Genomic DNA, 14,855 nt, shown 5'->3' on the forward strand with positions numbered 1-14,855 from the left:
TCCTTGTACAAGACGGAACTTAGTAGGCTTTGATAAAGAATAGGTTAATAATGACTGTGCATTGTTGCTTTGTAATTTTCCTTACTGTAGATGGTCATTGGGAGAATTTGCTTAGTCATTTCACGTGTTTTTATTGCTTCTGCTTACTATTATTGCCTACAGTAATAATACAGGCTCTTGAATCACCTGAACCCTGAAGCCTCCATCAATCACTCCTCCAGTGCACACAGTCACTTGGCAGGGAAGCAGGAGGCAGCTGCCTTGCAGGCAGTCCCCTCTGAGAGGACCATCCCACAGCTGGAGGCCCAAGCTCTGAGCGCTGCTTGCCTCCACGGTGTCTGTCCTGGATCCATGTGGCAGAGAGTCCGCAGACTCGCAGAGATGCTGCGATGCTGAGCCGCAAGCGTGTGAGATGCTGATGCTATGGTGGGGGATGTGTGAGCTGAACATCAGCTGTCATGAATCTTACTCTGAAAGCATGGCATTTATGGGACGTGTGTTGAGGCAGAGAGGAAGAAGATGCCTGCGGAAGGGATGCAGTTAGAAGTCCCACCTGAAAAAGTCTCTAGTCTTCTGCTGGCGAGCAGAGTGAACCATCAGTGTCTGATTCAAGGACTGTGAATCAATCTTTTTAGGATTAGGCATCTGAGATGCTAGTTACACAAACTACATGGAAGGTAGGAGAAGAAACAGGGGTGTTGCCCTTTGCCTAGCTGAAGCATGCCTTCGTGCCCTTGGGCAGCACAGGCTGAGGAAACCAAACCCTTCAAGCCTGGTCTCAAAGGGAAGGACACCTGCAATACTATTGGTTATGAGTTAAAATCTGGGCTGGGTATTACAGAAATGCAGATCTAGATAGTGGAGACTCACTACAGGTACCACGAGCTGGTGATTCATTCCACCCATCTTAGGACAAGGTGATTTATGTGCTGGGAGGGAGGTGAGAGGGGTTCTCCCTCTCTGTTGACTGCCAGAGGTGCTCAGATGATGCACATAAGCTTAAACTAGATGGATAGCTCTTTGCTAGATATAGACTTCAGGCATTGGAGAGTTTGTAAACTAGAGATCCTTATCTTTCCAGATGATGTACATGAAACAGAGATGGTTGTAGGTTTTCAGTGCTGCCTGAAAATGACTTATCAGCTATCTTTAATACAAGTAACATATAGGATGACTCAGCATTATAGGGGTGATGAAAAAACAGTTTTTTAGTCTTTCTCCTAATTCACTTGTGCAACAGTGGGTGTATACTCATTTTGATACTACCTTTTCTATAGTAATTATTTTTATTATTTATTATTTGAGGTAAAATCACCTTAAAAGACCTTAGCTGTATAATAGAACACCTTTGCAGTAGCCATTACTTTTAGCTGCCACAAAAAGATGACTTTTTTTTTCCTAGAATTTGCAGCTATCAGCTCAATAGTATTTGGCAACATAGCTTTGACTCTGCCTTCTTCCCTCCTGCCCTTCTAGACTATTAGTAGTATGTAAGGGCTACTGTAGTATTTGAAATTCACTGTAATATATCCAGACATTGATAACGATATATCAATGACTTTAAAAAAGCCTTACATTCTCAAAAAATGTAATTGGCACAGTACATCACCATGTTGTCCAATAGCCTTGAAAGTCTGAAATATTTTCTGAACATACAACTGTGAAAGCCTTCTAATTGACTGTGCATTGAAATCTATTGTGAAAGAGAGGCTGTCAGTCTGAAATCTAATCAATTTCGTAATTGGTGTAAGTACTTTTAAGTAGGGAATTTTGGTATTTATTAACTGAAGTGTACCATGTGGTTATCTTAGGAAAGCATATCTAGTTTGTTTATGAATTTTCTTGAATCATCCTAATGCACAGATGCAGCAGATACTGTGGTAAATCATATGCAAATAGGTTTGAAATGCTACTGTAATTTATACTGATGGAATGATGCTCCAGTGGAGCAATTTTAGTTTGCTTTAGATATGCTCACAGATTTATCACTGTCAGTATCCTAAGTAGTTCAGATTCTTACAATTCTTGCAGGGAAGAAATATCAGACAAAAAAACAGTTAGGATTTTCTATTGGGTGTTGGCCTGGATGTGTTTTTTCTGCAACTTTTTTTTTGCCGTTCTCCAATTTCATCTGCTTGCCTGAGGCTTCAAATTATCCATCTAATAATTTGTATTGCGTATTCATTGCTCAGCTCTGGCTTCTATTATCCAAGTGCACATAAGGTGTGTTTTGCTGTCATGACAGTTCTGGGTTGATTGCTGCATCATCAGATAAAAAAAATAATCTGCTGTGGTTGAGCTGATGGCAAAAGTACAAGGGAAGTGTCTACATGCTGAATAATAAGCCTTGGCTTCTTTATGCCTGGGCTTATATGTGCCCATAATTAAGGAATCTTTTATTACAGCAACAATCCCTTCTCTCATGTAGGGCTAATTACAGTTATAATTCATAAACATAAAATTTAGGCAAGATTTACTCAGCAGATGGTTTGTGTAGCAAGATGTATCTTTATGTCTTCTGGGGTGTAGATCAAACTACTCATGAGAACAGGAAAGAGGTGTGTGTTCCAGAGGAAACTATCTAAGGGGGGATTAAAAATGATAAGGTAAGAGTTTACTGAAGAATTAGTCAGAAATGAGTCTCATACCATGATGATTTATAGAATGAAAATTATTTTCTGTCAGCTCTTCCTTGTATCATGTATTTATTATAATCCAAAACTAAGATCCTCATGCATGATATGATCTATTTAAATTATTATTAATGAGTTTTGCAGCATCTTCCGCAATTCTCAAAATGTATCATAAAATTAATGGAAAAAATCCAAAGTGGAAGAGTCATTTCATTTTATCCAGTGTATTACTTGTTCCCAGTTTGAAAGCAGAAACTATGACCAGGGAGGAGAATGTCCCTGCTTACGGACAGACAGTAGTCCTTAAAACTGTGTTCGTGCATCTGCCTGATGCTGAGCTGATCTTCTGTACGACTTAAAGCTGTGAGATATTTCTGGTGACCTATACAATGACTTGTTTTCATAGCTGAATATGCCAGAGAAAAAAAATGATGATTTACAACTACCACTACATATAATTACCATGTAGTTGATAGGTAATGTCCTGGAAAATGTGTTTCTTTATATTGACTTGGAAATGCTAGATAGCAGATAAAGATCTTGAAAACCTATTTAATAATTAAACTTTTGGAAATAGGTTTGTGTCCTTTTCATACACTTTGGATTGCTGGTTTTATATTTTGTCTATAGACAGACCTCATAAATGTCAGTAACGCACCTAGGTATGACTTAGGATTCTCCTGAGATAGTTCCAAGCCTATGGCATCTGATAATACCATACCTCAGGCAGGTATAATATATTCTACCATATATATATAATATATATAATATATAATACCATACTATAACTAAGGACTGAATTCAATTAAGTCATGACAGTCTCTCCAAAAAGTAAGTAAGGTCAAATAATATGGTCATTTCACCCAAACAGAATACTTTGTAAAGAACTGTCAGCTTTTACAAGGCGTATATATATCTATACATGCCTCTTCCCTGAAATTATTTCTACACAGGCACGGGAATGGGCAGGATTATAGGCCTGGATCAAGAAATTTACATCAGCAACCAAGGAACTAAGCAGAAACAGTTGCTCCTGGACACCATTTGGTATCCACAACTGCATGTCATACAACAAAAAAATGTATTTTTGAGCAATGAGACAGAGCTAAAACTAATCATCACTTATCATGTTATTAGTAATAATTATCAGGTAGTTCTGCAATATAATAACCTCCCAATTAACTGTGGGAGGATTGATTGGGTGTTCTACAATAACTCTCCATCCTGAGATACCTTCAGGATCATTACACCACCCATTCTTGGAACATGGAATATAACCTTCACATCTGGCTGCTGTGCACTGTACTTCTTAAGGCTGCCTTGTGTCTGTGGAAACATGTTTACAAATTCTTCAAAAGTCAATGTACTCCACTGCTCTTAAAGCCCAATTTGTATATTTTGAATGATTTATGGTTTTTCCTTGGTTTATGCAAATTGTCTCCTCTTGGTGCCAATATTACCTTGAATAATTAAGAGTTGATTCTACTGTCAGTTGAGGTAAAGTGTCCTTGTTTTTCCATTCTTTTCCATTTGGTTCATATCAGCATATCCTGTTGCCTCCAAAAGATGCTTAATGGCACAAAACCAGGATAATGGAGTGGAGATTCAGGTGTGAAGCATTTGTCTTTTCTGACTTTTGATATGTATCACCTAGGACTTATCTCTCCTGATACCAAGTGTGAGGGCACCTTAAGGCCTGACAGATTCAAGCCAAGGTTATGTCAGCCTATCTTCATGTCCTGCATGTATCAGTATCTGATCCTTGACAATGGGCTTCAGCTGCATCTGGACACTGTGAAAGTGAGGAAAGAGGTCCTGTACAGGTTAATACACTTCCAGTCTTTAAATTTAGAGCACTTTCCTTCATTGGAGGGGTTGGAGGGGTCAGTAAGGATAAGCTTTGTCCTTTCTCCTCCTCCACATCCTACCCTTCCTCTGTGAGAACTGTGGATGTGTCTGCCATGTGAGTGAATGGGCATCCACACTTGACAACAATTCTTGGCTAGACATTGAGGGATGCACCCTTTCCTGATGATCCGAGTGAAGTGTTATCCTGTATTTTATGGCATGCACAGTATCATGGCACTGCTGTTTCATACTATGTTCTTTGCCGTGCTATTTGAACTCCTTCTAGGAGTATGATAAGCAGTATGACTAATAAAAAAATGTTTTTTTGTTCTGCCAGCCTCTCTCCAGGGGGAGGAGAATGTGCAGTAAAATACTTTGTTTTACTTGTGTGTCTTTTAATTTTCATGCTGCGTATCGAAGTGAGAAAGATAAGAAATATTTCAAAGAAATTGCTGTGATGTAGTTACAGCTAAAATGAGTTGTGCTATATCACAAAGCCAAGGGAAAAAAACCAATTTGCTCTGGTTATTTGCTCTGGTAGTTTCTTCAACTCTTAATTTTTGGGACTACGAACAATGTGTGTCAGGTAGAGAAGCTCAAGGAACACATTGGGGATTAAATTCACTGTACCAACATAAACTCATAAGTAAATAACAGATTTCTGTGCAGGGCAATCTTGAAGAAGGCCTGGATAATATTTATTCTGCTCTTGTTCTGGTCTGAAGCAGAAGGAAATCCTGTAAGTGTGAGGGATTTTTCCATGACTAGGAATGCAATGGTGCCCTCTTGTGTGAAAGGAATATTTTAACAGCAGTTGAGACCATCAGCCAATCCTAAAATTGTAATACTACCTATGAGAGTGTTCACAATATACAGGTAACAGTTTTGAAAAAAAGTTTAAATAAACTCTTAGTCTAGACATGATCTAGCAGATCTGATTGTTTAAAAACACTACTAGTCCAGGTGTGCTGTGCTAGCCTTAACCTCTAGAAGTGTGATTCCTTCCTCTTGTGGGTTAACACTTCCCTAAGCTGGGAAATTTATTATCAAACCCCATCTGCAATGTAGTTCTTTCCAACCACCCTGCATTGCAAGTGAAGCCAACTAGATATGTTGGTCATGAGAGTCTTAAGTAAAGTACTGGCTTTGCTGAAGTCAATAGCGACTTCCCTATGATCTCAGTAGAGCTGGAGCTTCACCTTTGGTACTTTCTCTCCCCCAGATATCCTGTGCACAATAAGATTTCTCTGTCTTTGTGTTTGCATTTGCAGGTGGCATTTTTAGCAGCTTCTGCCATGATGCTCCTGCATCTTTATCTTCTATGGTACTGAAAAGCATGAAGATATCAACAGTGATGAAATGTGTTGAAGGAAGCCCATGCTCTCTTCATTTAAACATTAAAGGAACTTTGAGCCTGGATGGTAGGAAGCAGATTTGCTACTGAATAATTTCTGTTTAGTTTTTGTTTATAGCTGCTCAGCCAAATTTTGTTCCATGTTGCAATACTTGTGTCCAAGCTGTTTTCATGTAATTATATCAGAAAGATATTTTTTGTGAAACCATTTTGCTACAAGCCAGGATAAAGCTGTAGCCTTTCTCAAGGGACTAAGAACTGAGATAATGAATTCAAGACAACTGAATTTTTACTTTCAACATCATATACTTCACTTGTCCTCTACCAGTGCCCCAAGCATTCTGCTGCCCTTGCCTTTCTTGCTCTGACACGTGTGCATGCACACACAGACTAATCCTGTCTGCCCTGGTAACTCAGACGTGAGTGACTGCCCTGACAGAAGGAGAAACAGTTTATGCTTCTGAAGTTACAATTCTGCTCTAAAAGAAAATTAAAGCACTCAAACTTTTTGGGCATAGTCTATTTTTACTAACACCCTGCCATTCCTGTGCTTAGTGTATTACCATTCAGATATTTCCTGGTGTGCTTCACTCAGAGTTGATGGATATATTTTTTAAATTTGCGTAAGAATTTGCACAACTGAAGCTTTGATTTACAGCAATCAGTATTAAATTCTTGCTCCTACCCCCATGTGTGTGTTATATATAATGCCCCTTTTTTTAACAGAGAAAAAATACATGTGCCTTTCACATAGAAGGAAAGCTTACAATAAGGTATATTTTAATTTATTTTTTGTTTTTCTTAAAGATGGTCAAATTATATTTTTTAAATCTATTCCTAACTCATTTCAGAAAATATCCGTGGGCTGGAACTATGTTCTCTTTCACTGGACACACAGCAATCTCAGTGCACAAGTGTGAGATTTGCTAGGAAAAAAAGCAAGTTGCTTAATGGAAAGAAGGTAAACTCCTTTTTTCAGTTGTTTTTCATTTCAGTGTTTATGAGCCTTTGGAAAAAAATATATTTTGTATCTTCCTTAATTTCTTCTCTTATTGACTTTGTGGAAAACTGCCTACAAACTGGGACTTTCGGTACTATAAAGACCTTTTTGCTTTTGAAGTTCAATAAACATTGGGTACGTGTATTTCTATGCTTTTAAGATTATTTGACAGCTTGTAGATATTTGGATTTCTGGAAGCAAGGAAGATAGCAACACCCTGGATTAGAAGTAATGTTACTTTCTGAAATCCTTTTAGTGGTATCTGCTTCTTTTACATTCTTAATGTTACAGTATCTGAGACTGCTTAATACTTCTTGTAAATATAAATAAATCTGAACAAAGAATATTGCTTGCTTAACTCTAATAACCAGTGGTTTTAATGTATTCCGGATGTCACGCACAAACTTGATTTTATAAATGTTTTAAACAGGTACAGGTACAATTCAATTGCATTGAAGTCAATGTAGCACAACACATCTATGTGACCATGAGAACAGTACCAAATTACTGTGAAGTGAAGCTGAGTCAGGAATACTATGTTGAAGGTAGGAAAACATCTTAAACCGGATGTTTTTCAAGAAACATCTTTTCAAAGAAAAAACCCAACCAAAACCAAAAAAACCCAAACGCAAAGACAAATCCTGTTTTGGGATACACTGATCTAACTGATGGTAGATCACGTATGCCATGACATTCTACATTTCAATGATTTATTTCGTGCATATAGATGTCTGACTTGCTATGAAAAACTGAGACCAGAGTTTATATCTAAAAGTACATGGAAAACTGAACTACACTATATGTGTTTGTCCTCATTGGCCTTGGATTGGCATGTGCTCTTCCTCCACCTGCAGGTTCAGTCCTCTGTGCTCTCTGTGCATAGGATGGAGCCTCTTCTTCTTTTCATAGTTAGGCCACAGGTGGTTTCAGAGATTGAGGAAGGCTTAATAAGAAAGTGTAAAGAAATTTCTTTTTACTCTCATTAGCTAGCTGTTCTAGCACCCATTTTCACGTAACTGGATAAGATAAGGTAGCATTTTTCCATGCTGTTGGCGTGAAGTGCCTACCATATGCATATAAAAATAGATTTAGCACTGTGGTCCAGTCAAGAGACAGTGAAGACACCAAATGGTGGTGCAAAAAATGAAATGAGGCCCCTTGTTCAGTCTGGTGCCTGGGCTTGTCCTGCCTTCCCATCTCCAGAGCCTGTGGCTGGGCCCCTTGGTACAGTATCATCCCTTGCACGCAGCATCAGGCACGTTATGGCTGTTCCACGCTTTCAAAGAAGTAAAGACATTTTGTATTTAAAAAGCCTTTCATGTTCTTGATAAATCCCCATTCACTATTGAAGTAGATACGTACTTTGTGAATAAAAAGGGGGGAAAGTAAGGTTTTATAAAGGCCAGTTTTAAGACACTTTACAAGGGTAAGTATACAAATTAAAATAGCAAAGGAAATGTGTGGGGAAATAGCCAAAGAACTGTGTGGGGAAATGAGAGCAAAGTGCTGCTCTAATATTGAGCTAAGCAAGGAGAGGTGAAAACAGTAGGCAGCACATTATGAGCTGATTTAGTGTTCTTAAATCAAGATTTAAGTTTTGGAGATACAAATATTAGATACGAGTTCTGAAAGTGCTGCCTGGCCTCTAATTTTGGTAAGCTCCCTGGGAGCGAAGTAGGGTGTTTCTTTGTAAGCCTAGAGAAGAGTCAGAACAGCAAAAATACAGTTATTTATAACAGAGGAGTAAGCCTGGTAAAACACAGGAGTAGCTTTCAAGGAAAGAATACATGAAATTATTACTATTATTATAATTATTATTACTACTACTTAAATTAGTGTTAGGTACTAGGTAAAGAAGTGCAGTGTTATATCCTAGATTGCCACCTTAAACTGCTGATGAGGTTTTCCAGTAGAAATCCTGCACTGGTGAGGTAGCTTCAGGCAAGTTGTGATATAATCTCTGTGTGTGGTAAGGGTCCTTTTCTTTTTGCTGTTTATCTAGAAGTGGGTGTAAATCTGCCTTTTAAAAAGGGGTACAAGAGATAGGCTTCCTATTGGGAAGCTCTTGGATAATTTGGAAGTTTATTTACACAGTTATACAAAAAAAGCAGCACTGAAGAAAACTCTGGCTTCTGTTTTGCAGATTGCAGAAACAGTGATGTGGGAAAATATATTTCAGCTTGTTCGGGTGAGCTGATCTTCTATACAACTTAAAGCTGTGAGATATTTCTGGTGACCTATACAATGGCTTGTTTTCATAGCTGAATATGCCAGGGGAAAAAAATGACCATTTACAACTGCCACTACTTATAATTACCACATAGTTGATAGGTAATGTCCTGGAAAATATGTTTCTTTATATTGACTTGGAAATGCTAGATAGCAGATAAAGATCTTGAAAACCTGTTTAATAATTAAACTTTTGGAAATAGGTTTGTGTCTTTTTCATACACTTTGGATTGCTGGTTTTATATTTTATCTTTAGACAGACCTCATAAATATATTGAAATTAATTTGCCAAACTGCTATCCCAATTCTGGCATACCCATGAATACAAAAAAATAAAACATCCTCCCACATATTGTACTTGTCTAACACAGTTGCACATATTCTCTATGCAATGAAATTGGAACCTTGGGATAATCAGTTTTTGTAGTGGTATTAGTGTGTATATTTCATGTATTTTACGTGAACTACATAACATTTCAAGTCCGAAGGTTGAGGTGCAATCTCTAGGTGTCCTGGCCTCTCAGTATTGCCAGTGTCAATTTAAAAAAATCTATTCTCATGAAAATTATTATATCTTATAAAATAAGAATACCTTTAGGAATGTCAGGATATGAAAAGAATTAATTCAAACATCCTAGGTAAGAATCTGTAGATGTTGAATTTCATCTCCACCAAGTTATGAAATATATTCTGTACCTTTCATAAAGAAATAACAAAATCAGAAATAACAAAGTAAAAAAGAAACAGATGTGATAATTTAATGCTTGAATTTTCTTTTTCAGCTGGAAAGTTTGATTATAATGTAGACAGGGCAAGGAAAATTATATCGGTGAATGTATCCAACTTTCTTCGAGATCAAGATTATTACGTTCGCCTGTGCCACAAATGGTTTACCTGTGAAGATGTAGGGGCATTTGCTGTGGTGAGTTAAAGCTCAAAGCAGTTTGTTGACTTGTAGGTGGAAATGCTCATTGAGGTCATGGTTATAGTAAATGCCCTTCTACATCTTTATTTAGCTGTATTACAAGTCACTTTCTGTCCTGGATTCATGATGATTTTTTTTCATTTCAGATAAAAGGGAAGGAATCTTTAAGATCAGTTTCTCTGAAATATTCTCAGCTACTCCCTTGTCTGTGCATTGAGGTAATACACTACGGAATTTGGTATATACTTGTGTTTCTGATTAAAGACATTTTATCTAGGATTTGTGCTAAGAAAGGAGGAAAAAAATGTAGAAAAAGGCTCTAGACATAATTTTTTGACTAAAGCTTGTCTGACCTTATGATTATGTAAATGTAGAAGGGTTTTTTTAGGAAACACTAATTAAAACATGGAGATAAGAAGAAAATGGGATACAATTTACATTAATTTATGGGAAGTATTGTGTGAGATTAATTTGACTGATTTTTTTATAAGCAATGAAAAGACAGAAAATTTAATCTGACTGAATTTCAGCATAGCATTTGATACAGTATTGCATGAGAAACTAAGAGAGGCATGGAGGAAGCTGGGGGTGAGAACAAGATTTGTATGGTAGATAATACCTAGCTGGAGGGCTAATTCAACTACTGTTGAATGGGTCTGTGCTAGTAGGAAGGTTATTTAAGGAACACACTTAGAGCAGTTCTTATATAAATGTTTTCATCAACGACATGGGCACAAAAGGTGGGAATGTGTTAATGAGATTTGCTGATAATACAGTTGACAGGAGTAATCAAAATGGAAGAAGGTCAGGATAATTGGAAGAGACTAGAGATCTCCATTGTGAAATAACTAAAGGAGGACGAAGTGAAAGTTCATGCACTTGCTCTAATAAAAAGAAGGCTTGCTGTAAGATGCGAGTCCTCATTTAGAAATAACAGTGGGGGAAAAAAGATCTGGGTGTAATAGTTCATCGCAGGATGATTAAACTAACATGCTTACATGATGTAAACATGAACAAGGGTCTAGTGGATTAGATTATTCCAAGCTAACAAGGAAGTATGGGCAAAGCCTTCTTTGAAATACTGTAGGCAATTCTTGTATCCATATTCAGGAAAGATAATTCAAATGGAAGATACACGTAAAAAATCTAGAATGGTTGGGGAATGGAGAGACTGTCTTATAAAGGAGATTCAAAGAACATGTTTGCATTAGCCTGGTAAAACACATGCAAAGAGAAAATATGTTTATTATCTAAACACACATCAGAAGGGTCACTTATAAGGAAAAAGAATTTTTTTTTTTTAAGCTAAAGCCATTCTTGCCACAAGAATGAAAGGGGATAAACTTCATTCCATTAATTTACTCAGGATAGCTATAGATTTTTTCTCTGACAATCTGAGAAGTGAGATTTTTGGAATAGTTTTCATAAAAAGGAATAAAAAGTCACCAAAGCAATTTAAAACTATCTTGGTAAGTTATAAAGATGCCATGTGACCTAGTTTCTCAGTGAATTTTGGCGTAGGATTTATCTTGTGGATTAAGATACCTAAATGTAGATGTCTACATGTGGATGTCTACATTTGAATTAGATGTCCAAACTCTTATAGTCAATGGAGATTTAGTTAATACAGTCAGTTACTCAACTGACCAGATGTAGATGGCTATTTTGGGATATGCTGCATAGCACTGAAGACTCCACTGGCTGCATTGGCTAGATCTTCATGTGGCTACTGTAATTTGGGCACTCTAGTCACACTCAGGTGTGTACATTGTAGGCACCTAAAACCACATACCTTAACATGCAAGTTGAACCACAAGGTCTCTTCCAAGCCTAAGGATTTTTTTTTATTCCACTCTGAAAGGTATGAGGTCACTGGAAAGATATTATTCCTCTCAGTATATACACAGAGAATTCCATGGTATGCTTGCTGAGCAAACAGATGGGAACTCTGAGTAACAGAAACATTTGCACATAAATCTAAATAATTAGGGTATACTAACAGCCATACACATATACTTGCAGACTGTGTTAAGTGTCAGTCCTCAGATTTTAAGGATACATCCTTTACCATAACGATGGCCAGGAGATCTGATATTATGGTTCTTGAATGTCTTTTGATACCTCTAGAAAGTAATGGCACTATAAGAAAATGACAATCAAACTGGAAGACTTTTTAAATGAAATTGGGCTAAATCTATAGCTCAGAAGTTGTAGGAAAATAGTGCTAGAAGGGATCACCTTAGTTTATCAGCTCCAATCTCCACAATGAACAATAAAATAGATATCTAGTGCAAAACATCTTTAAAAAAATCTACTTCCAAAGGTTTTTAATAGACCTAGCATCTTTATCTTTGGTGGAAAGGTATTCTGTTGCATTCTGTCTGAAATGTTAAAAACTGGTGTTTCTGAGAATCTGTAGCTAAGGGCCACTTTTTGGGTTATAGGGTTGGCTGGGAATTCCAGATGCAAGGAGGATACAACTTTGCCCCTTTGAAAATGGTAAGTATTGTGTGGTTACTCTCTATATGAGTGTTTTTCAGCAGCTGCAGTAGCATGTCACAATCTGACATTCATGTAAGGTGAAAACCGTACATTGCAAAACTTCAAGGAAATCATTATATTGTTTTGTTATACTGTGGGTAGACAAAAGAACTTACTTTCAGACCAAATTGTTCACCAAGTTTATGCCAATATAAATAAGTAACTTTCTAGTCATTTCCCACATTTTCTTAAGTCACACGCAAAATGGCCAGAAGGAAGAAAACCCATGGAGGTTGGCTTTGAAATGCTGATGTGAGAAGACGGCTTCAAGGAGAGATTTGAAGAAGGTGTCCAGCACCCAATTTAAAGGAGGGAACATGGAGCTGAAGAAGATGACAGTTAACTGCATATGGAAGTTCCCATACTTAATGGGAAATTATTCACAGAAAGTGTTCCAGCAAAGTCCGAGTTTGGTCTGAGATGACAGCTGAAAAAGAAATTGTGATATTACATAGCTCTTTAGTGGAAGATAGAGAAAAGCGTAGCCTGAAAAAGTGTTTTATTGTGTTAAGTCCAACATAAGTACAACAATATTTTTTCCCCAGACTATGCTAAGAAGCCCATTAAGGGATTTTACTATTTGATTTAAAAAAAAAACAACCAACATGAGAGAGAATAAAACCACCAACCTATAACAGCTCATCCAAACTCCATTAAACTGCATAGACATTCACTTCAATCCTTTCATATTCCTGAGGGTCCAATATATTTGTGTTAAAATGGAAGAAATTTCCTCTTTAGTTAGCCCAGCCTTCATTTCTGATTTATTTTATCGTGGCAAAATATAGTGTTTGTGACACTACAATTCCTTTGTAGCAATGGAGTGCAGTTTGACTAAATAAAAAGGGATTTTTTTTCTCTATTTATGCAATAGAGAGCACTTACAGGAATGCTCAAGCTCTGTCTGTAGCTATGTCTGTGTCATGTAGTCAGATCTGGCTTTAAGGTCATCAAAGCCAAGCCTGTTGGCCATCTGCAGTATGAAGTCCTAACCTCTGTTCTTAGTATCTCTTCAGCCTGAGGCTGGGTCTTATGGGGCACGGGTTGTTTTCTTCCAAATTTTCTCCTATCTCTACCTATATCCTGTGCTTGGAATGGTTATGCTTTGCAAGTGCAGAAAATTGGACTCATGAATCCCATGATTCCTTCCTTCCTTCTGTATTCTGCTGCTTTTCCTTCCCTGCCTACTGCAGTCGTTCTCGTCTCTGACGCCATTGAATCAGGACTGTGGGGATAGCTGAAGCATAGGTTACAAAGCTTCATGTAGGCAGAGGAAAGGTGGTATGCAGTACGTGCTTTAGCACACTGAAGCTCTTGAAGCTTATTTTTGTCCATTTAGGAAGTTCCAATGGACAATTAAAATTGAAAACTTAGAGCTTTGTTAAGGAAGTGAACATGGAAAATACTGTTTTACAGCTATACTTTTTGTTTACTCAACTACACTCCTTGCAGGAATCTCAAGCAATTTTTCAGACTCCAGCACTCAGGTATTTAAGTATATAAGGAGTTCCATCTCCATCTTTTGAGCTACATTGTTTTCTTTGAAAATCTTTTTTTCCTAACTGACAGCTCTGTTTGCTGAAATATCTAAAGTTCTTTTTTTTTTTTTTTTTTTTTTTTTTTTGCTCATTTATCATGGATTGGGATTATAGTTTTAGTTCTGTGGTCAGAAGTAATTAACAGTCATGTACCAGAAAGAAGCTCCTCTATGTAATAACTCTTCTGGGTTAATGTAACTAGGAGAAGAAAAAAAGGAAAAAAGAATATATATTGGTTACTAAAAAGTGTAATTAGATGAGATTGAAGATGAATGAGCATCTTTATTATGGTGTAAATAAGTAGATGCCACAAAGGAGTAAACCAGAAGGAAACTCAATGAGCAGGCCTGGAAACAAACCTGAGAACTCTTAATTGTGGTGCCATTCTCTCAGCTATTAGGATTTCACTTACATTGTATCTACATTATTACAGACTCCTATAACATTCAAAATGTAGCTGTGAAAATTGTCAGAACAGTTGGGACTCTGGACCTTGCAGTCAGGTTAAATATTCTCTGAACATTAGCTTTATAGTACATGTCCGATTATTAAAAACAGCATTTTAAAAAAAGAATCAAAATTTCCAACAGTTTTTTAAAAAAAGAATAAAAATTTTCTCTTAAGAGAAAGTTTCACTATTTTGATGTCTACACATTGGGACACAAAGTTAAGACAGCAAGAGGCTTGGCACAGTTAAAGGGTCTGGAAGGTTTCTATTAGAAAATATCAAAAGGTTTTATTTCAGGGCATTTCTGAGAGAAGCAATGCCAATAGGAATTGTTGTTAT

The 14,855-nt window shown here is 37.1% G+C and overlaps 1 protein-coding gene across 1 annotated transcript in view; it reads left to right on the forward strand.

Moving 5' to 3' along the window:
* IL17REL (interleukin 17 receptor E like) overlaps window positions 1–14,855 on the forward strand; it is a 47,342-nt gene that overhangs the window by 20,475 nt on the left and 12,012 nt on the right. Inside the window, exons 3-9 of the mRNA XM_035893720.1 lie at window positions 5,753–5,902; window positions 6,687–6,796; window positions 7,266–7,380; window positions 8,979–9,023; window positions 9,847–9,986; window positions 10,136–10,207; window positions 12,434–12,488. Of these exons, the coding sequence (XP_035749613.1) occupies window positions 5,753–5,902; window positions 6,687–6,796; window positions 7,266–7,380; window positions 8,979–9,023; window positions 9,847–9,986; window positions 10,136–10,207; window positions 12,434–12,488 (687 nt within the window). The remainder of the gene's footprint in view (window positions 1–5,752; window positions 5,903–6,686; window positions 6,797–7,265; window positions 7,381–8,978; window positions 9,024–9,846; window positions 9,987–10,135; window positions 10,208–12,433; window positions 12,489–14,855) is intronic.

Source organism: Egretta garzetta, unplaced genomic scaffold, assembly GCF_000687185.1.
Source record: "Egretta garzetta isolate BGI_Z169 unplaced genomic scaffold, ASM68718v1 scaffold64, whole genome shotgun sequence".
NCBI classification, from domain to species: domain Eukaryota; kingdom Metazoa; phylum Chordata; class Aves; order Pelecaniformes; family Ardeidae; genus Egretta; species Egretta garzetta.